The 24,105-nt window shown below is 31.6% G+C and overlaps 1 protein-coding gene across 1 annotated transcript in view; it reads right to left on the reverse strand.

Annotated features, from left to right (window-relative positions):
• Positions 1 to 1,304: 1,304 nt before the first annotated feature.
• Positions 1,305 to 24,105, reverse strand: part of LOC140051987 (cadherin-23-like) — a 47,977-nt gene continuing 25,176 nt past the window's right edge. The window contains exons 28-62 of the mRNA XM_072097348.1: positions 23,453 to 23,704; positions 23,065 to 23,193; positions 22,740 to 22,868; positions 22,096 to 22,320; positions 21,742 to 21,963; positions 21,064 to 21,174; positions 20,721 to 20,898; positions 20,093 to 20,226; positions 19,682 to 19,888; positions 19,244 to 19,354; positions 19,002 to 19,121; positions 18,766 to 18,871; positions 18,401 to 18,592; positions 17,873 to 17,985; positions 16,980 to 17,433; positions 16,311 to 16,825; positions 15,661 to 15,780; positions 15,004 to 15,181; positions 14,351 to 14,460; positions 13,921 to 14,061; positions 13,699 to 13,792; positions 12,914 to 13,114; positions 12,507 to 12,724; positions 12,143 to 12,326; positions 11,481 to 11,704; positions 10,475 to 10,672; positions 9,230 to 9,464; positions 8,418 to 8,678; positions 7,584 to 7,861; positions 7,073 to 7,161; positions 6,612 to 6,825; positions 6,309 to 6,433; positions 5,621 to 5,701; positions 4,087 to 4,177; positions 1,305 to 3,038 (exon numbers count right to left, since the gene is read on the reverse strand). Of these exons, the coding sequence (XP_071953449.1) occupies positions 2,067 to 3,038; positions 4,087 to 4,177; positions 5,621 to 5,701; positions 6,309 to 6,433; positions 6,612 to 6,825; positions 7,073 to 7,161; positions 7,584 to 7,861; positions 8,418 to 8,678; positions 9,230 to 9,464; positions 10,475 to 10,672; positions 11,481 to 11,704; positions 12,143 to 12,326; positions 12,507 to 12,724; positions 12,914 to 13,114; positions 13,699 to 13,792; positions 13,921 to 14,061; positions 14,351 to 14,460; positions 15,004 to 15,181; positions 15,661 to 15,780; positions 16,311 to 16,825; positions 16,980 to 17,433; positions 17,873 to 17,985; positions 18,401 to 18,592; positions 18,766 to 18,871; positions 19,002 to 19,121; positions 19,244 to 19,354; positions 19,682 to 19,888; positions 20,093 to 20,226; positions 20,721 to 20,898; positions 21,064 to 21,174; positions 21,742 to 21,963; positions 22,096 to 22,320; positions 22,740 to 22,868; positions 23,065 to 23,193; positions 23,453 to 23,704 (7,212 nt within the window). The 3' untranslated portion in view covers positions 1,305 to 2,066. The remainder of the gene's footprint in view (positions 3,039 to 4,086; positions 4,178 to 5,620; positions 5,702 to 6,308; positions 6,434 to 6,611; positions 6,826 to 7,072; positions 7,162 to 7,583; positions 7,862 to 8,417; positions 8,679 to 9,229; positions 9,465 to 10,474; positions 10,673 to 11,480; positions 11,705 to 12,142; positions 12,327 to 12,506; positions 12,725 to 12,913; positions 13,115 to 13,698; positions 13,793 to 13,920; positions 14,062 to 14,350; positions 14,461 to 15,003; positions 15,182 to 15,660; positions 15,781 to 16,310; positions 16,826 to 16,979; positions 17,434 to 17,872; positions 17,986 to 18,400; positions 18,593 to 18,765; positions 18,872 to 19,001; positions 19,122 to 19,243; positions 19,355 to 19,681; positions 19,889 to 20,092; positions 20,227 to 20,720; positions 20,899 to 21,063; positions 21,175 to 21,741; positions 21,964 to 22,095; positions 22,321 to 22,739; positions 22,869 to 23,064; positions 23,194 to 23,452; positions 23,705 to 24,105) is intronic.

Below are 24,105 nucleotides of genomic sequence, written 5' to 3' on the forward strand. Positions count from 1 at the left end.
GAACCAATAGGACCAAATTTACCAGTGAATGTTTGCCTCAGCTTTTAATTATAAAAGGCTTGAAATTGTATTTTGGTTTTGCAAAATCATTTTAAAAAGTGTAAAGAGTGTGTAAAGTATAGTGCTGCTTATTTTATACTTTATTACTACTTTTGATGTTGATACATTTTAACTGAAGTTGTACACTAAATATTAAGCCAATGCAGCATCGTACCAACTTTTAATATAATGTAAAGTTCATTTATAGCTTTTTAAAAGTGTTTTTTTTGTGTATTCAGTTTTAGTATTACTGTGTAAGATGCAGTTTGTTTTCTAATAAGACTAAGTATAGGTACAGACGAAAAGAAAGATTATATTTTAATACTGTTTTTAGAAAAGAGTTTGTTTTCATGTTAACTAACATTACAAAAACTATATTTGTGATTTGATGGATTTAATGTTGGTTTGAAATTTTGATTGGAAAACAAAATCTAGAATATTCGGTACCTAAATGTGTTTTTTTTTTACACACTACCATAAACATTCCAGCGGCAGTTGACTGCAAACAATAGTACAGTATTATTCACTGTATTATGTTATCATTTGTAGGTGTAGAAAGCATATATTTATATTTTCTTATCAACCTATCAATTTGCTCATTTAATATAATGTATTTTGTTAGTTGTTAAACCACTTTTTTTATGTTTTTCAAATTGGTGCTCAGTTTTATAGTAATTTTAGTGTTAGTGATAATAAAAATAATTTAATAAAAGTGAAATGAAGTGGTATATGACCTTTTTCTGGTTAATGGCTGAAATAATTTTGTAAGGATGTGTTACACAGTGTGTTCTGATCCAACATTTGTGTATCCTTAGCCAAGACACTTTACTGGAGTTTGCTTCTCTCCACCCAGGTGTGCAAATGGGTACCTGGTAAGGTCAAAACACAATCTGCGCCGATTAGACTAGCTGTTCATTATAAATTCATTACATTGTTTCATGTGATGGACAACCAATGCCGAGACTTTTCCTTTCCTGAGTTTTGCAGTTCGATTTGTTTAACAACATAATCAAAATCAGTGTTATAAAATAGTTTAAACCCTGCAAATGTAATTTTCACACAATAATAATAATAATGCATAATGGTACCATGCGGTAAAAGATTCAGTTCTGTTCCCCCAAGAAACTGTCATAGTACCACAAAATTGTGTTAAGAACCAGTCATTAAGTCTGTGCATGCCTGCTTCTGAGGCTTTCAAAGACAAATACTATCACTCTCAAGTTAATTATGAAAAAATAACTTTATTTTATAAAACATATGTCATAGCCTCTTTTGCATAATGAAATGTACATTATTTATTTACTATATTCTTTTTTACAAAAATTAATTTAACATAGTACAGTAATAATTTGATGTACTTGGTACAAATGTGAGCTTTACCCTGCTTCACTATCCTCATGGTGACTGATTTTGGACACAAAATTCATTCTTTGTAGCAAATATTCTTCACAGTAAAACAGAGAAAGAATAACTGATTTAATTTAGATTTTAAAGTATTTCAGTTTCTTCTTTCCAAAAACAAATATTGTATTTACATCTTTAGAAGCATTTTGTGATAATATAGTATTTAGTAAACAATATAAAAAATATGATTTGGTACAACATTTGCAAATACCCAAAAATTATATTGTAGCATATACTTACAACAACTTAGAAGGCACTCTGTCAAGTATGAGAACTTGCTCATGCTTGAAACCCCAAACCAAAATATATTTTAACATAACTATTTGCAAGATTCTTTCAATAAGCAATTAATCCCCTGTTTTCAGTGTAACATGTTAAACCTTACATGGCATATTGCATATCCCCAATTACAGGATTCTTTAATTCTGCTTTATGGCTGAAAATACATTTTTATATATATATGAAAAATAGATTCTAAAAAAATTAATAGAAAAATTACAAACTATTATGATTTAAAGAAGTTATAAACAAATGTTTTAAAAGTTGTATAAAAAATGAACACTTAAGTAGAAACAATTACAAAAATATGAATGAAACAATCCATGTAATTTCCTCATTTATTTTTAAAGGTGGGTTTCTTCTTCATGAAATGCTAAGTTGGTATACCCACTGTTAGCATTGTAGTCAGAAATCTCCTGCATCAGTTCAACTGAAGAGTCATCGCTAAGGGCGACTTCGCCACCCATATCAATACGAAGTCTTTTATTGGCCTCCTCAGAGTCCTCATCCGATTCGTCATTTCCATTTATGGTATATATATATGTTTTTGCTTTTGCAGTTGTTGTGGAGATATCAGAGTTTTTATCAGATTCATGTGTGGATGATTCGTCATCGTCACTAGACCCATCAGCAGATTCATTGATAGTATATGTGTGTTTTTTACAACCATTTTCTGAATCTGAGTCAGACTCTAATTCTGTTATATGGCCATTTGTAACTTGTTCACCATTTTGAACATCTTGTAATTTATATGTTGTCACACTTAACACTGTAGCTTGTGTTGATGAGGATGTTGAATCTGAAGAAACATCTCCACATTCTGTTACCTCTTGGATGGTGGCTGGTTTTTTTAAAGTTGCATAAAGGTCATAACTTTGTAGCCGATTTTCTAACGATGAGCCATCCGTCAATGATGAGATCATTGATGCCTCTTCCTCGGCAATTGTGCTTAACTGATTATCATATTCAAGTTCTGATCGATATGCAGCTGCTGATAGAGCAGTTTGTGAATCTGGTGATGTTAAATCATCTAGTATCTGGTTAATTTCCATTACCCTCTGTGATGTCAATATTCCATTGTGGCTATCCTCAAGACCAGATTCATGAATCGGAATAGCACGAGGTTCTTGTGATGCCCCACAGGCAACTAACTCTCGTTTTAACAGCTCAATTGAACTGACCTCACTGTTGTTGCTTGAGGATTGTCCTGTTGGAGGAGGAGGAGGTGGTGGCAAGGCCTGTTGGATTGTGCCATTCTTGGCTCTGTGGTTGGAATCAAATGTGTTTGTACTAGAGAAAAAGTCCATTGGTCCATCCTAACAAAAAATAAGAAAATATAAAACAATGTAGAATTATTAATTTGATCAATTCATTTTTTATAACATTAATAAGAATTTATTGCGCTTGCAACAGACAATCATATCTGTAGTTTCTTTTTATTAATTTTCATACTCTTGACAGTCGATCATCCGTCACAGTTTGGAACTCGCTAGGTTGTTGCTTTGTGATCCTTTTAGAAACGGTGGTATCATCCATGTATGTTGTTAATTGTAATTGTGATTAGTTGGTAAGTCTTTGATGAAGACAATGAATAGAACAGGGCCGAGCCACGAACCCTGCGAGACTCCGCCATTCAGGGTGAGCTATGATAAAAGACATTTTCCTATATTCACCCTTTGCAATCTTCAATCAAAAAAGATTTAATCCATTGGATTAAAACATTGCTAACTTCTATTTGGATTAATTTGTCAATTAGAATTTGATGATCTACAAGGCCAAACGCTTTTTCATCGTCTCATCTCCTTGGTCGGTGTTGGAAAACAGATCACACATCATAGATACAAGGTTATCAATCATAGAAAGACCTTTCATGCATCATATCTTATCATAGATTTCATCGAGAACTAGTCTTCCGATTAACTTCCCACTTACTGATGTCAGTGAGATTGGTCTTAGATCTGATTCAATATGTTTGGGGAGTTGACTTTAGGAATAGGGATTATATTAGCGGACTTCCACTCAGTCGGCACAAAAGACCACATTACCACTTATATGGTGCACATTTATATGACATTAATCATAACAAGTTTAAAGTTGTTATTAAATTGATTGTAAATATATAAAATCCGTCTTTATACTTTCTAAGCTATGAATTGGTCAATTATTTATTTATCCCACTGTGAATGGACTATGTGGCAGATTAGAGATATTGTTAGCGTTTGATTTCTCTAATTACTACAAAGAATCAAAATGATGATGGTGATGATGATGATAATAATGATATCCTGGATTTATAAAGCACCTAATGTTGTGAAACCTCTATGGTCATTTCTGGATAAAATAATGATGAATAATATTACTTACCCTATATGGTACTTGACGACTATCAATCAAAGATATACTGTCCGGCCAATCACTCATACTGTCTTCTCTATCAAGCCACATTGGATTATTACTACAAAATAGAATTTAATTACAATAAGTATAATAATAAGTTTACTAATAACATATTTAGTACATTTAATGACATGTTGATGAGTAAATCTAAGGAATAAATAAAACACACAAGTGAAAGCCAATAAATAGAAGAAAAATGCATCTTATTCAAAACCCATCATCATCATCAGTTGCTTTAGATGGTACTGTAAATACTGTAAATATTGAAACATTCATTGGATTCAGAACATTCCAATTATTACAGTGTAGCACCATAGTAAAAAATGTGTCAAAATTATATAAAAAAGTTAAGCTCCAAACAGAAAAAAATAAATGAGCTCCATTGTAGGAGACACCTACAAGTAATACATGTTAAAAATAATGCATGCAATTTAAAATGAAGTAACTGAAAAATAAATATGGGTGATAACAAAATGCATTTAATTGCCTATTTAAAAACTGCGAACCGTTTATAAACTAAACATCAAGTTTGTAGTTGCTTATAATGTGTTTATTATAACACACCTAAGTAGATAATAGTAATTTGATGAATGTTTTATATTCGTGCAATAGGGAAAATAATTTTATGAGTTGAAAGATGAAATGTCATATACACCTTAGGAAATATAATTTTTTATCTTTCACCTCATGAAATTATTTGCTCTATTGCATTTGTTATTTGTATAACATGAATATGCCACTATGATGTTCCATAATAGTTATTTACTTCGACAAAAAATTGGATCGAAAAAAAAGAAGATTTATCTGTAATTTTAATAAAATAATTAAGCTGTAATTTAAAGCAAAAGTCAAATTGGTTGCCACTCAATGGTTTTTTGGTTGAATTTAACCATTTGCTTTGTCTTTTTATAAGTGAAAACAAAAAATCTCATTTAATCTTCATTTTTCATGTTTTTGGGGAACAATACATCTTTAATTATTGCTGTGTCATCAAATTAATCATAGAGATAAAAACATTTTTATAAAAATGAAACATAAGAAAATGCATGCAGGGAAGGATGACAATTCAAAAACCAATGTAAACATTCTAAAGGAATAAAAGTACAGTCTTACATGCACACACGAGCAAGTTGATGTTGGGATCAGCAGACAAACCTTAGGGGTTATAAAATTGTTTCCGACATATACATTAGAGACCCATTTCCTTCAAAAATTGGGTTTCTGTTTTTTATTTTACGGTAGGCATTGGTAAGAAAAAGAAAACGGTGCAAATGAGTTAGTTGCAAAGTATACAAATGTTTTAGAATGTTTAATTTGGATTATGATTTATTCTTTTGCTATTAATTACAAAAACCACTTTAAAAATACAATATAAAATTAATAATACAAAATCATATCAACAATATGATGTATATATTGCTGTCCATTCTTCATAGATTGTTTTTATTGTTGCCAGTGAATGTGCTTAAATGCAATTGTTTAAAGTGAAAACTGTTCTTACCCTTGGAAATCATATGGGTCCATTAGATTCTGAGAGTTTCCATAGCTAACACCATCACGCATACTTAGTTTTTTTCTGCTGCTGTTATAAAATATATGATTTACGTTGATAAATGTATTCATTAATATATATATATATATATATATCCTAGTAGTTATATCAGACCGTTGGGATAAGTGCTCGATACCATAGAGCATCAATAAAATATCAGCAAAACTTGGTTACTTCATTGTTATATTCACTCACTACAACATTGTTTCGCATTTTGCATAGCTGGCCATATATGACAGCATGCTTTATATTTCACCTGATGAGTGTGGCCAGCTATGTTTTACTTTAAATATTGTGCCAGTTTTGCGGTACATATCATTTCAAAACATGAGCTGATCGAAACATTACTGTCTGCAGATTGGATAATATTATTACTTTTGGGTTGTGGTCCCACAATTTGCATCAATCCAATTTCAATCACTGAATAGCCACCAATGACTTGAGTTAATTTTTATTTTATACATTCATTATGTTTAAAATGTAAAAAACAACATTGTACAAAAAATATATATTATATTTCATTGTATTTTCCATTTTGTCTAATTGATTTCAAGAGGCAATTCTGTGTTTGCATGATCAATTAAATAGCATTCAATTAAACATTAAAAATAATAAAAAATAAACATTGTTGACTTACTTTTTCTGCAAGAAACAGATTATAATACAAAAAGCAAGTGTGCCTATAAAGATGAGAATTGCAATAGCAATCAGTGCTATCTCCATTAGAGCCCAATCCTCTCCTCCTGAGTTTGTAACCAGAGGCTATACAATAACAAACAGTGTATTAATTAAATATACATTTTTATATTGACAAAAGTGGATGTAAAACGTTAGAGTGGTGATTTCTACCAGTGCCATATATTTAACAAAAAATGGAAAATATGATACTGCTCTTAGTCTTTCAATGGATTCTACTATACTTTTTCAATTCTCAACTTACATAAACTTCAGCAATTCCAAACAGCGCATTGATCAAATCAGAATTTTGATCGATTCTGCTTATAATGAGATCAGCAGGCATAACTTGGTTTGTTTCTGGATCAATAACGTTAATGCTAACGGATGTCATATCTTGAGCGACTTTACCATCCTCGGTAGTGTACAGGAGAATGTCATCAATAAATACTATCCCTTGTGTGATATTGCTCAACAATCTATAAACATTTATGAATTTTAGTTGCTTTATGTTGAGATACAAGAATCATTTTGAAACAATACCTATTGTAAAATTACCAAGCATGTTAAATTTATATAAATAATATTCTTATAATAATCAAGATATGATTTTCAGAAATACTCTTGCACGCAATCAATGCCCTAATACTCATAATCAGTATTTGGCTTTGAATTACCCCTTCCTTTAATATATTTGGTAATAACCATTATTCTAAACTAACTTACTCAATGAGTTGTTCCTCTTTGGCTTTAACTTCTTCAATTGGTGCATTTATAACAATCACGACACGCTGATTAGGGTCAAGCACATATATCTAAAAATATGTTGAATATTTGAAAATATCTTCAGTCAAGTGTACCAATTTTTAAAAACATTTTATTTAAATTCTTGTTAGGTTTTATTCACTTAATTCTTTCTGATATTTCGGTTCAACCTAAATGTCGACTGGCACTCAGAGATACCTGTAATATTCTGTTTGTTTACAGGCATTTAAATCATTATAATGTCCTCTTATCTCACTTTGGAACCGCAATCTGTTGACGACTCAAAAACTATTTCATCATCAATAACCTTTTGCAATATAATACTACAAACAACTTAAGTGAATTTTGTTGTTGTAATTTGTTTGGTTTGTTTAGGGGGAGGCTGCTTAATTAGCCAATAGGGATATCTGGCCTCTCTGGGAGACTTATCTCTAAACTAAAAACGACATAAAAATAAGTAAAAAACAATTACCTTCAAAATTGCCAAAGAACTTATGCCAGATACGGTGTCTATCGCCCTCACAGTAAGATCAAAATAGTCATAAGCATCTTGATTAACTTGCTTGTTCAGGGTAACCAGTCCCGTGTCTAAGTAGATAATGAATGTTCCATCTGCCTCGGCTTGCGCATTGTTCTTATTGCTAGCGGTAGCTAAAATGGCGTATTCAGTTGATGTGTGTTTATCACTATCAGGATCTTCAGCATTCATTTGATAAACCTCAGTACGAATATCAGCCTCTGCAGCAATTCCTTTAAAACATAATAAATTTACATAATTTAAAATGATCAACCTAAAGCCTTGTTTACACTATCAAACTTTATGCGACAACAAAATGTGATGTGACCATATATAAACTTGATGATGTCATATCTTTACCATATTTGGGCATATCACACTTTTGTTGCCAAACAAGTTTGATAGTCTAGACAGAGCTAAAGAGCTCCTGAAAAAAAAGACAGTGGAAAAAGTGGCAAATGGTTCACTGTCTACAAACTCTTATTTTTACTTTATTTTCAATAGTACTAAAAATAGGATTCCAGAATTATATCAAGTCTAGCTAAATTTTGTAAATTGTCAGGCAAAACCTGTTGGTTTGGATTAAATATATTTTTTTGGGTGTGATGTTTACCAAATATAGCTTATTTTAACCTATTTTATCTAAAACTTGTGAACAGTAATTTGTAGGTTTTTATGATAATTTTCAACACTTTCTAACATTATTTGTTTTTTTGAAGATTCCAAAGACAACTACGTGAATTTGGTTATGATTATTTTTATTTATTGTTTTCAGAATCGAGTGCATACCTGCAATATATTCATCTTTTGCAAACACAGGGCCATTGTCATTGACATCCTCCAAGTTGACAATGACTTGTAACAAAGAAAGGTCAGTTTGTAAGTTAAATGTTGACCTTCTTTTCCTTTGTGATGTCACTGTGTAGTTTGGATCACTAGACACCTTGATGAGAAGAGTGATTGATAATGTAGCTTCACGATCTACACTTCCAATCAAGAACAATTCACCAGACTCTTTGTTTAAGCTGAATGTCACAGGGTCATTACCATCTGCAAAAAGTAACATTTGGCAATTTTACTAACAAAAATACTGATAATGTAAACTCAGTAGCCATTCTAATTTACACAAAAGATAAACGCTGCTTGTATCAATCTACACTACCAGTATATACAAATATATATCACCGGACAGAATTCAGTTGGATCCGAATCAACTGAGCAGAGTTTGCTAGTGATAGTGTAACAAAGACAGTAATACAGTATGTATTCAATGTGCAATCACCATTGACTTGAATGTGTGCTACCCACTAAGCCCTCTAGAGTGCAGCACACATAATTTGCCTCTTTAAAAGATAATGTTAACAACAACAAAACACAATTCAAAATGACTGGAACACTGACAATCACCTACCGACTTACACACTGATTTTTTAATTAAAATAATGTCATGCAATTTGCTTTCCCAGAGAACTGATTTAACTAACCTTATTTTGCTTATAAAAAAACATACCACTACATTTTACTCGAATAATACTGTATATGTGTTTCATTTCTGTTTGTTGAATATTAAATTAACAATAAGACAATAATATAAATCCTACCAACAATGAAGTAGTAAAAATTTGATCCTTCATCTGGATCTACAGCTGCCATGATGGTACCAACGTAAGTTCCATCACTAGCCCCTTCTTGGACTGACAGTGATTGTACAGGGTAAACGGCAGGGTCTTCTCTAGCAAATCCTGGTTCATTGTCATCTACATCAGATATCTCTATAATAATTTCCTGCTGGGTGGTTTGTCTAGGTACACCATTGTCTTTTGCAGTTAATATCAACTAAAAATGTATAATACTGAATTAATGCTTTGATTCTGTAAACATTTAGATAAAAATGTATTTCTTTAGGATTTTAGGTTTAAGATTTGGCTGTGGCTGTTTGCAGTCAAAGATCAGGGATCTTTGCTCAGAAATTGCCTATAAGTTTTTAGTCGCGTGGAAGCGACTCTATAGTTCACTATGTCGGTCGGTCGGTCTGTCTGTCTGTCTGTCTGTCTGTCTGTCTGTCGGTCTGTCTGTCGGTCTGTCTGTCGGTCTGTCTGTCTGTCTGTCGGTCTGGTATCACTATGCGTTTTGTCGCTTTATGACCTTATCTTGATATCAGTTTAATCTAGCTAAGTCAATTTTTCACAGAATATTCCTTATGGCCAGGAATCGATGTGGTTATGTTTTCACGGTGCGCAATAAAAAATTACGCGGTCTACGCACGATTTAACGAAATCACGTTTGTAATCATATCTTAACAACCATGAATCACAATTAAATAAAATTTGGTACTCATAAATTTCAGGGCATAAATTATCATATGGCAATACAATTACGTGCGTAGCGCATGTAACGCATGCGTACGCGCGCTTAAAATTTTCAAAATTTTTTTTCGATGAAATAAGAGTACGTTTCAGGCAATTTTAAGCGTTTACAAAATTGCCATGAGTGCGCAGAATTTTGCGCGCGCACTGCGCGTTAAATGTTATTGCGCACACTTTTTGCCCGATTTCTGTTTTCTTGACTTAATTTTCAACTCGAAACTACGTTATACGAGCACGTCAAATGTGACAGGCTACGCACGTGTAAATTAAAAAAATATAAATGTTTTTAAACATTTCAACATTTTTAAACATGTTCAGTAATTTCGGTCAGTATAGTTCACTATGTCGGTCGGTCCGTCTGTCTGTCGGTCTGTCTGTCTGTCTGTCAGTCTGTTTGTCTGTCGGTCCGGTATCACTATGCATTGTAGCACGCGACTTAATGGCTGTGGCCTTGTTATAGCATATATATGGTTTTCTTACCGTGTATATTGCTTGTTCTTCCCTGTCAAAGGTAGTGTTGCTTAGTAAAGTACCATTGTTGGGGTCGATTATAAACTTCTCAAGTATTTCACGATCTTGCATACGTGAATCATCAAATCCATATGTGATGATGCTGCTACTGCCATCATCTCCATCTGTAGCTAATACTGTCGCGATCAAGTATCTGGCTTCCACATTCTGTACAATCAATTTAATTATTCAAACATAATTAAAGATGTTTATAATAAAACTTTATTAGACAAACAAAATGTAACACAAATACTAATATTTTCTTTTTCAAATTTTGTGATATGTATTTTTTTTGTAATGCACAAATGAGGTTGAAAGGCAATGCTCTGTATTAAAAACATATACTAGCAGCCCATCTAAGAGCTTCTACTAACAAACTTTATTAATTGATTAGCAATTATAACACTGTACTTTGTAGTTGTATGGCATTAGTTGTTTAAAGATGTATTGTCCCCTTGAAAAAATAATTCTGAATATGCCATTTTAATGTCACCTAATAGTTATCCACCTTGAGAAAAAATTGGATAAAAAAAAAATGTATTTACCTAAACAAATTTATTTTAAAGCAAAAATCGTCAAATTGGCTGCCATCAACCAATGGGTTTTTGAATGAATTTACCCATTTATTTTGTCATTTTATAGGTAAAAACATAATTTTTTTTCTACGAAAGTGATTAACTTGATTAAAATTACAAAATAATCTATTTAAAGACTGATTTTATTAATCTTTATTTTTCATGTTTTTGGGGGACAATACATCTTTAAAAAAAACTTTTTACTATGTAAGATAGTCACTTTGATGGATAGTAAGTTAATTATGATTTTTTTATTCTTTTAGCGCTTATTTTAATTTTAAGGATGCACCATCGAATGATGTACCATTTCACATGTGTATGTGTTCCTTGAAATCAAGATATAAGGTGAAAATAAACAGCAGCCTTTAACATAATAGACACAATCTAAATTTCAAATTTACCTCAGGAATGGTTAGCCTCTGTCCAGCCACTGGGTACACAAACACTGGTTTATGATTATTCTCATCAGTGATTTTGACATCAACTATGATTGTACTTGATAATGGATTGTTACCTCCATCCATTGCCTTCACTACTAGTTGAAAGTTGAATATCTGTGGATTTTGCTCATATAGTAATTTACCAGTTGAAATAGTACCTGACTGTTGATCAATAATGAATACATCTAAAAATATAAACAGTTATTTTAAAGAATTAATGACAATAATTAATAAGCAAAAATAACACTACAGTCTGTTTTTGAGGAGTCCATAACCTCAACCCTACGATGGTTGTGGATTAGGTGAGAACATTATAAAATATGATGCTGAATTGCAATATAACACTATTCAGCTGGTGTTATGTTCAGAAGTTTTAAAATTTAGCACAAATCTAACAAATGCATGTGTCAAGAAGTAGTGGCTGAGAAATGGAAATTGTTTATTGTAGGTAAAACATGAAGATATTGCGCAGAGAGGACTTCATTCTATTGACCAACAGGCTAACAGGATTAAAAGGAGTGATCAAAATATTATTGGTTTGTAAGATTATCTTTACATAAAAGAATTGTATTTGTACTAGTGAACATATTCCAGAATGGTTATAGTTATAATATTGTGTTTACCGCCAATATTTCCATCGATAATGCTATATGCAACCTCTCCATTGGCTCCCGCATCCTCATCATTAGCAGCTACTGTGACAACAAAAGAGCCTACACTAGCACTTTCCAAAAGCTGGTAAGTTGATTGAGAAAGAGTCTCAAAATGAGGTACAACATCATTAATATCTTCAATAGTTATTGTGACCTGAAAGAAGTATTTTTAATATCTGCCATGAGTAAAGAATGGTTATAAAAATGTTTCAAACCTAATATATATGATCATATTAATATTATTTCAAAAACCATATTTAAAAAGTGTAAACTTCCTCTTAAACCATTTTATTGGAGAAACACCACCCAAACAAATCAGATCTTAGTTAATTACTTGAGTTGTCTTTGCCAATCCATCTTTGTTGCTGGCTTCAATGATGAGGTTGTATTGTGCAACAGATTCTCTGTCAAGCAATGCTATAGTCTGCAATATGCCTGATAATGTGTCAATAACAAACTCCCCTTTACTCCCTCCAATGATGCTGTAAAGCACTTGTGATGAATCAGTTCCTGCATCACTGTCAACTGCACTGCACTTTCCAACTTCATGACCTATTAGAAATACATTTTTAAAGAAATACTATCGATTTTTATATATCAAATATGAAAGTTTAAAACACTAATTATTTTTTGAAATAATTTATTCATGTAAACCTCATTTAAAATGACCTATAATATGATAAGTATGACACTAAGTATTTACTATGTAAATGTGCTATAATGATAAGAATAACTTCATACCTATTGTAACATTTTCTGCAACAAAAAACGCATATGGAGCATTTAGAAAAACTGGTGAATGATCATTGACATCTTGTACACTGATGTCAAGTATAGTAGAACCAACACGTCCACCACCATCATCTGCTTCAATATGTAGGCTAAATGCTCTTATTGACTCAAAATCAAGATTTTTTGCTGTTATGACGAAACCACTGTCAGCTGTGAAATAACAAGTTTTTTGTTTTATACAATGTAGTTTGTATATCGGCAAAAACTGTAGACATAACATTATGGAAAAAATAAAATAAGGAAGAGCATTAAAGCTTAACACCACCAAACTATACCATAAATTCTGTTTTGGTTGGTGTCAGCAAGTAGAATTGCAGGTGTTGAAAAACAATTCAGCGTGACTTACATTTGCAAATGATTTACAATTATTAAAACAAATTTTTTTCTAGTTTATTTATTTAACTGAAATGTCACTTTTAATACCCGACGCTGACACTTATCATTTATCTGAACCTAACCCTTTGTTTGTGATTCACTGTATGGAAGGAAGTATGGGCCCGAGTTGCTGTTGACCCAACTTGACGCGGGGCCGAGATGGTTTAGGGTCGACTTGAGTACCTGAATTTTGTTTAATATAAGTAGCCTAGTTTATCCAATCCCATCCTTATATTGACATTTTTAGTTTTGACCTGAAATCTTAGTTAATGTACATATTGTTTTAATTAAAATGGATTTTGTCAAATCAAACATATAGAAATAGATAAGACTGTAAAATAAATTGATTGCAAACTTACAGAGTATTTTAAAAGTACCATTGATGTTTCCAGACGTTATACTGTAGGAAAGCTCACTATTTTGATCAGCATCTATTGCTGTAACTCGAGCAACCTAAAACAAAAACAAATGCAGGGTCACTACAATAGTTATATCAATAATGTATCTCTAAAACGTGTTTCTATGCATGTATTACTCTTTATCATATTTCATGATTTTACAATTGTAAAAATAATAATTACCACATTGTCAATTGAAGAATCTTCAGAAATATTTGCATAATAAACAGATAAAGAAAATGTTGGGTTATTGTCATTGACATCACTTATGATAACATCAACAAGAGCTTGTGAAGACATCTGTGGTACACCATTATCAGAAATCTTTAAAAAAAAAAAAATTTTTAATTATACGTGTGGAATGCTATCATGTTATTCAATATCATGATTTCATTTATTTTGTCTCCGAAAACAATAACAATAGAGAGAGACAGGATTCCCAAAAGCAAACTAAATCAAACTATCAAGTGGTGATGGAATAGTTACATACATACGGTCATCTTTTTAGTAGTAAGTTTAGGTTTAAAGCTTAAAAACCTGTTTATTTATGGTTAAGATCATGTTCATGATTTGTCATAGGTGTACAATTTCATATTGTAATACATTTCCTTACATTAACTGTCAATGTTATGCTACTTGGATAGATTAATGACTCTCTATCCAACGAAACAAGTGTGAATAATTCTCCAGTAGATGAGTTGATTCTTAATAAAGATTGAAAATCTGTAAAACAGAAAAAAAAGGAATTCCTTGTTGTATTAAAAAATTGTTTATGGTAATTAAGCAAGTATATGTACAAATCATTACTATGTAAACATATTATTTGACTATAGAAAAAGGAATCCAACAGTTTCTGATATAGTTCATGCATGCCCACCGTCCCACATCTCTACATTATTAGTGTTATATATTAGATATATATACAGAAAATGAAATATTCTGAAGCGGCTTAAAGGACTACTTTATCGAGAACCATATTTTGAAAACGTATTAGTGATGTACATATGATTTCAGAACAATTGCGAGATTTACGATTTCACTGTGTGTGCTTGCCGTACAGTCATCGCCGTAAATTGCTGTGGTGTCAAGTGTGCTTAACAAAACCTCATAAGTTTTCACTGTTGTTAATTTGGCCTGTATTTAGGCTTTGCCAAAATGTTTAGTTGTTATTTGAAGAAAGACACATATAGCAATTTACTATAAAGTTGTCCTTTAACAGATTTCTATTAATATTATAATTACTAATGTTATATAGTAAATTATCACCTTGATATGTTGTATCTATTATTGAAAATGTCAATTGGCTTTGAGAATCATCTGGATCAATTGCTTCTATGTGACCAATACGAGTAGAAGCAGGTAAGTTTTCCTGGATATCAAATATATAGTGGTCCATTGATGGCAGTGGTGGAAACTCATTGACATCATCTACAGTAACAATAACCTTTGGGAAGACATGACATGAAAAAGAAACATGTTAGAAAATTGAGAAAATTAAAAAATGAAAGTATCTGGTACAACATTTATGTTATTAACATTACTATTATATTTTGACACATTAATTATGCCCAAAAAAATGGGAGACAAAATTAAACTGATATTTCCAGAGTCCATTATTTATTTACCTGCCATACTACTGTGGTCAAAACTTGATTGATGCAGTTCTCCTGATCTATATTTTATTGATACAGTCTGAGATTCTCCCTTATTTTGCCACTAAACAGCAGGACATGTAAAAGGGTTTTTACCGATTCAAGTATGTGGCAGGGTTGGTAGGGTACATATCATCTGAGACAGGTTGGGTACATATCTGAGACAGATAGGGTACATATCTGAGACAGGTAGGGTACATATCTGAGACAGAGTTTGAGTCAAAACGATTTGCTTTTGATTAGATTATAGTGCAGACGGATTATTTCATACCTGTGTTGAACTCTCTCGTCTGTTATTGGCTGAACCAGATGGATTATCTCTTGCTGTCACAGTGAGAGTATACACAGCTTCATTCTCCCTATCTAATGGAGCTGAAACAATTATTTGACCCTGTCAAGAAAATATTTAAAAAAGTGTGAGTGAAAAGGCATAATAGTTGATGGTTAACTCATGGAGATATAAGGTTAACTGTTGATCAGATTGGAATTTAAAACTATATATATTGTGCCACTAAAAGCTAAACTAAAAGTGGTTTTAATTTCATTAATTTCAATAAAATTAACCCTTTGAAGACGTGGCCCATATCCCATATAGGGTAATTTACTGTCTCAGGACGCGAGGCCCGTTTATGTACGGGTTGACTTTTTGGGGTCACTCCATTTGACCTTTGACCTAGGTAAAAAAAAAAATTTCAGAAGGCCAAAACATTTCACATAACAATAAAACCAACAATTACAGAAAGTTACAGTCATGAAAATGTATTTTGAATTTTTCCAAAACCTATTAACAATACCTTATTTAGCCTCAGTCACTTGGGGAAGAAACTTTGTGTCTTCAAAGGGTTAAAATGTAAAAATAACTTTCTTATTTAAAATAATATAAACAAAGATACAATGGCTGAATAAAAAGAAGGTACATACAGTCATTTTATCAATGCTAAATTTGCCTTGACCTCCGGACAAGCTATATTCAACCATTCCAAAGTTTCCTTCATCAATATCATCAGCTTTCACTTGTAAAACAGGGGTACTGACAATTACATTCTCAGAAATTCTAACATGATATTCTGTCTCATTAAACACTGGATTGTTGTCATTGATGTCAAGAATCAACAGATCAAACTGTAGCATTCCAAGTAGGGTTGGAACACCACCATCTGATGCTTGAATCAAAAAGACTAATTTCTCAGTTGATTCTCTGTCTAATTCTTGGTTAAGAGTTACTTGACCAGTTGTGTTGTCAATTATTATGATATCTGTGGTGTTTAACAAAGTGTACATAACTTGACCATTTATATCAGCATCAGGATCATAGGCCATAATGTTCAGGATGACATTACCAACTGGAGGACCCTCTGTAACACTCTCAGTTACAATGGGGCTGGCAAACATTGGTGCATTATCATTTTCATCACTGATTTCAATACGCACAACAGCTGAAAATTAAACATCAATATGGTAAATAAATTAATTAAAAATAATAACTGAGCATGAACAAGCTATATAAACCAACCGACTGTAGTTTTGTAGACAAACTTAAATACACTATTTTTTACAAAGAGAAAGTAAAAATGAAATAGTAGTTATTACCGTTAGGGTCAGAAGTACTAGGAACAATAAGAGTTTCTAGGTCCTCGGCTTCCACAGTTATTTCCAAGCGTACAGCAATCTCGCGATCTATACCCTCATTTGTGTAAATATCACCTGTAAGAGATTCTAGATGTACAAAATCCTGAAACATACTTGTATCCGATATTAAGTTACTGTTACCATCAAATGCAGTTATAGACACAATTGAGTAGGAGATGTTTGAGTTTGTATCATCATCCTCAGCATAGACAGTACCAATCAACATCTGGGCCGCTGAGTTTTCCTGGATGACGTAATTACTAATAACAGATGTAAATCTTGGAGGACTGTCATTGACGTCCAGTACATAGAGGTTAACCATTGTGTATCCTGTTTGAGGTGAAACCCCAATATCCGAAGCCGAAACAATCAGATTGTAAATTTGTTGTTGTTCAAAGTCAAGAGGATTGGCAACCTAACAAAATTGAATGATTTGTAAAATACATATGTAGTAAACAATATTATATAACGCCTAAATAAATTCTTGTCATTGGACAATTGTGGGTGACATGGTGTGCAATAGTACTCACTATTAAATGATCGTTTAATAGAACTTTGTTTCGTGTACAAAAAAAAATCTTTTCGCGTTTGCAAAATATTTTTTTTATACTACTGTATTGCTTTTGAAATACAACATCGCCACCTATTTTGTACTTTCGCCACAAAGAATGAATGTTATGACTGGTTTTGCAATGGAAGTTCATTTTTGGAGACGAGTGTTTGGATTCACGCCCCTACTAAGGTAAAACTACTATTACCCTCATTTACTTTATCTGAGCTGAGGTAGGTGATTTCACTTTTATTCTTTGAATTGTGTGGAAATCTGCTTACAAAACTAAAGAAAAATACCTTACCTTAATGATACCATTTGAATCAATAGTGAACTTATCCAATGCACCACTGTCAAGTTTGAAGGTCAGAGAGTAACCGTCAGGATCGCTTGCAAAAAGCTGAATAACATTTGTACCTAAAATAAAATATATACTTAAAAGCTTATTTAATTAGAACCTGAAATGAGAGAGTTCAATGTTCTGAGTTTTTTATAAATTAGAAATGAAATTATTTGAATAAAATCAATATACATTTAGTGATGGACCACAGAACTTACAGCCAATCAACTGGCCTATTGTACTTCATAACAAGATTTTCAATATAGAAAAGATAACATATTTTATCTTAAATAACTTAGATAATAATATGTAACAATCTATTTAAGAAGAGTAAGAAAATAGTGAGGAAATAAACTATGTTCATAAAATATAGTATGGCAATAAATTACTGAGTTAAAAAATAAAAAATTTGTAACAACAGTATAAATAATAATCGAAAACATCTCAGTAATCAGAGAAAGAGTAAATATTTTATCGATAAAATCATTTTACCTTGAATGGCATTTTCAGCAATAGTTACATTAAGAACATCTTGAGAGAATACTGGAACTTCATCATTTACATTGGTAACCGTTATATTGATAGTAGCATAAGCTATATCACCTCCACTTTGTATTGCCTGTACATTAAAATAGAAAGATGCATCTTCTTCATAATCCAACACAGAGGAAGTTGTAATTATACCTGAAAAGATTAATCAATGAAACAATAATAAAACCCATCAATCGCAAATCACTGCATATTTCAGTAAATCTAAATATTTGTATTGTAGTGGTGTAACAATATTCCAAACTTTAATCTCTAAAAAAGCTGACGATTATTTTAAAACTAAATAAAGATTTTAACAACACCATTACCTGTTTTTTGATCAATAGTGAAAAATGAGGAGCCTCGACCCAGTAAAGCATAAGTAATATCATTACTTGAACCTGTATCTCCATCTAAGGCATTGATTGCTGTAAGCTATTTTAAAAACATAAATTTGGTTTAGATATAGAAACTGAATACAAATTGTATTCCAACTTTTGAAATGTTAATACTGCACATTTTGTCTAGAAATTATCATAATAAACCGATATATTTTAGTACTTACCATTTCAATTAATGTACCACTTGGCTGGCCCTCTTGTACTTGCCCATAATAAAGTAATGTTGAAAACTCAAGTGGTAACTCATTTATGTCCAATACTGTGATTGTTACTGTTGTAGTTGTCTGAAATTAAACATTAGGAATTAAACATAAATGTTTAATGAAAGAGATGATGTGTCAATGTACGGAAAACATATTTGAGAGAACCTATATGTTATAGTAATCAAGAATAACTGTATATTTACCGTTCTACTGTCTCCAAGGTTGTTAAAGTTATCTGTAGCAGTAATCACAAGTTCATATAAACTTTGAGTCTCGCTATCCAAACTTCTGTTGACAAATAACTCTCCACTCATCTAAAAGATTGAATAATAATATATTCAAGTCTGTAAACTGGGCCGTAAATTGAAATAGGATGGGGAATTTCACTTAACTAAACGGGACATTTCTCAGCTTATTTGGAATTTTCAGAAGCAGCTCCAAAACATAAACCTGTATTTAGTATTATTCTAATATTGTTTTGAATTATCAAATATATATATTGGAATTTTGTGAACTACAGGTATCATCATAAATTTAAAAAAAGGTTGAGAAATATTCAACATTCATATTCAATATAAAAATAATTACATATATTGTTTATAAATATATAATTATTAATTTATAATAATTGAAAATTATACCTCATCCATTATAAATGCACCATTAGTATTTCCCTCAAGTATACTCAATTTGATTGGTTGAAATTCTTCACTGTCAATATCGTATGCCTCAACTTGAAAGATGTTAGCACCTACACTTACATTTTCTGCAACACTGACTTGATATGGAAGGTTGATGAACACTGGACTGTTGTCATTTTGATCCATTACTTGAACATTTAATATCATCTAAAATATATTAAATTGATTAACTTTCGTTTTCAGTTGGCCACATTAATCTTCAGTGGCATCGCACAAGATTTCCAAAATAATTACAAACAAATATGTAAAAGAACCATTGATTGGAACATTACAATGCAATTAAATTAAATAAACGGCACATGAAATATTTAAAAATTCAAATGCTATAATTAATTATAAAGAAGAATGTACCATGCCAACTAGTGAAGGGCTTCCCATGTCTGCTGCCAAGATGGTGATATTGTATTCATTCTTCATCTCGTAATCCAGAACTACATTTCCTTTTATTGATAGTATTCCTGTTATAGTATTGATACTGAATGTATCTGAAAAATATAGATAGATTGTATTTGTTAGTTGTCGCAAAAATATTTTGTTTTGTTTTAGGTTAACTATACTACATTATAATAAATAAATTTGTATCCTCATCAACACCAAGTCCAAGTAATTACAAATTCGTTGAAGGTTTACTTAAAAACTATTAAGACAGCTTATTATTTATATCTTTGTCCAACCAATATCACAACTGTTTTGGAATAATAAATTACCTTTGAATAGGAATAGTATATAGAAAAACCTACTTATTTTACATTCATTTTCTTTCCTTATTTTTCCTGAATTTTTCTTTGTAATTATATTTTTTAGATTTTTATCTTAAATTGTTATTATTTTTAGGCACGTCCTCGAGCAGTGATTCAGTTCGCTTCTGACTTTCCTTGGCATTTGTTTTCCTTATATTGTTTTGTATTTTTCAGTAATTTTTGTTGTGGTGAGTCAGTCGCATAAATTATTAACATCCTTTTCTTTGATTCATAATTACCTGATGATTCATTCCCTAATGAATAAAGAATGCTTCCACCGAGTCCAAGATCTGCATCTAGGGCAGTGTATGTTCCCAGGTATTCACCAGACCGTCCTTCGGGAATGACGATAGGACCAACAAATGAGGAGGGAAATGTTGGGAAAACATCATTGATGTCGTCTACTTCCACTGTTAGCTAAAAACATTATGAAAAGTTGTATATCAAAATGATAACCTTTTAACCATCACATTTTATATAGGCATTTACTAATATCAAATCTTCTCCTGGAGAAAAAAATATGGAAGATGTCAAGTGGAAGATTATCAAATGTAATTTATTTTATTTATGTTATTTACTTACAGTTGTCGTGCCAGTTTGTCTGTTTTTATCACTTTGATCATTTGCTGTGACTATAAGTAGATACTGTTCAGTGATTTCTCTATCAAGAGCCTTTATTGTTTTTATTAATCCCTAAAATAATCAACATTGTTCATAATTATTATTTTTTCATAAAATCGGATGTAAGTTAGGCAACTACAGACGTCCCAAAATTGGACAGCTTGCTTGGTGAAATGTGCCAAAACATAACATGATCATGTAACATCACTGTTTAAAGAGTTGCATGCATTAGCTGTGGAATCCTGCTCTTCAGATGCCTGTTTTGCAGTGCTCCCAAATACCTTTCTGAATTATTATCCTTTGAAGTGAGGAAAAGAGAACTGAGATCGAGCAATCAAATTCTCTTGGACATTCCAAGTAGAAAACATAGCTAGGGTTCAGTACCGTTGGGCCTAGACTCTGGAACAATTTGCCTTTACATATAAGGTAATCAAAATCTTTGGACAGTTTTAAGTCACTTCTAAAAACTCACATTTTCTTGTTGACAGTACTTAGGAGCAATGTTCATTGGAATGGTGCTTTAAAAATGGAACGATTGATTGATTGATTATGTAAGGTTGCTGTATGATTTTGTTGTTGTTTTCTATCATTTCTAAAAATATCCAATATCTGTACTAAAATGAATATATTTTTTCTTACCGTTGTAGAGTTAATAATAAACACATTGTCAATGTTCCCTTCATTGATTGAGTATTCAACATCTCCATTGCTTCCAAAATCTGGATCATTTGCCATCATCATAGCAACCACAACCCCAACAGATGAGGGACCCTCAGCAATAGTGACTGATTGGCTGGCTGGTTCAAATACAGGTGCATTATCATTGTCATCCAAAATAGATATGATTACATAAGTTGAAGCCTAAAAGTCAAACATATATTCCATGTGACATCAATGTAAAATCTTGGAAAAGGTACATCAATGTAACACTTAAATAACGCAGCATTATTTGCGGATTTGTCTTTTTCAAACATAAAAATATAAGTCTCTAACCTGCATTGGTGGATTGCCAAGATCTGTAGCAGTAACAGTAAGATTATACAATGCTTGAACTTCTCGATCCAAGTTGATATAAGTTGTTGTGATGTTACCCGAAACTGCATCTATAGTAAACACACCAGGATTTCCTTCAGTGATATCATATCGAATGTCACCATTCCCAACACTATCGGCATCGGATGCTTGCACCTGGACCACAAATTTATTGGCCAAAGAGTTCTATAAAAGAAATTTAAGAATAAAGAAACGTATGAGAAAGACATTTTAGAAACATTAAAAAATGAACAGGTTTATATAGACGTAAAATATGTTAAATTAGTTGAGACTCAAAAGTCAAGGAAGAGGGAAGGACAGGTTTATTCAGTCAAGAAGGTTGCCTTCTTATTCAAGCAAATCAAACAAATTATAAGTACACTACACTATATTACATTTATTTACTACATACTTTAGAGTATAAATTTCTAATATGTATGGTCTGGTATTGTTGGTCAGTTACACACATACTACAGGTTTAAGGCTGTTAAGAAAACATCAGTGTTGCTCTTTTTTCATTTAAAATCTAGTGCCTCCACTAGGAGAAACAATGTAAAGCCTATGAAAACTGAGTGGCTGTATACCATATAAAAAACCATATATACCTCAAGAATGCTAGCAGTAATATATTCCTTGACAGTAAACTCTGGAGCATTATCATTTACATCCTGAACTAAAACTGTTATCAATAAGAAATTTTGCATTGAAGGAATCCCTCTGTCTGAAGCAGATACCTAAACAAATATTAATAAACATTATTTGTTTTATTTGAATACATTTTTATCACGCTTATCTTGTGCGTCGGTGAAAACAATATTTAATACTGTACTGCAAATCAAGAAAATCAATTAAAATATACTAAATAAATAAACATTTTAAAAAATGTATAGATATAGTGTTATATTTAAAATTCTGATATATAGTACTTACATTCAGTAAAAAGGTTGATTTTGTTTCTCTATCAATTTCAGATGTTGTATTAATTTGAACCCAGTCATTAGTTAAAACTGATACACTAAAAAAGTCATCTTCATTCCCACTTACAAAATTATACAAAATCTACAAACAAAAGATAATTGTAATAAATTTATGAAGTACTATACTGTATTATTGTTTAGTGTTTAGTTTAGTTTTTGATTGTGCATTAATCATCAGTCTACTGCGTAGTAAAAAATGTAAATAAAAAGCTGGCCATTTAAATACAACCAGTACAACTTTCTCATAGAACTAAATAACCAATAGCATGTGATACAAATTAACCAATCAAATGTCAATCCGTGTTTTAATAATTAATCAGATATAACAAATTGAAACAAACCTGTGAATTTGGACCAATTTGATCTTTGTCTGTTGCTATGAAGGAAACAACAAGACTACCAATTGGGCCATTCTCCATCACTTCAGCAACGGTTTGGGAACCAACATCAAACATAGGCTTATTATCATTAACGTCAAGAAGTATTACTTTAAATAAAGCTGAGCCTCTCTCTATACCATCAGATGCAAAGATTGTAAATGATATATCTGAACTAGCTTCTCTGTCAAGAAGGGCAATGGTTGTAATTTCACCCTAAAAAGCAATAAAAACACATACGTATTACTTAGGATAGGAAATAAGTAGGCTTACTTATTTGTATTGGCATTAAAAATGAAAAATTATTAACTTATATCAAACAATAACTAGACATCTCTTGCCCAATTGGGACATAGGGCCACTCTTGTGGTGATTTACGTAACTGATTTAACTAGTAGAGTTGTTAGACCAATAGGGGCTGAAAACATGACAATTAATTTATAGGAATCCAATGGAATTGGGGTCGAATTGGGGTCGTCTGAGCCTATTTGTGGGTAATAAATGGTGTTTTTTTTAATGAAACAAACAATAGTGTGTTATAAAGTGTTAACAAAATTCATTAGTAAAAATAGTCAAATATGGTACATAGAGTATCAAGTTATAGACATTTTAAACAA

Source organism: Antedon mediterranea, chromosome 6, assembly GCF_964355755.1.
Source record: "Antedon mediterranea chromosome 6, ecAntMedi1.1, whole genome shotgun sequence".
Lineage (NCBI taxonomy): Eukaryota > Metazoa > Echinodermata > Crinoidea > Comatulida > Antedonidae > Antedon > Antedon mediterranea.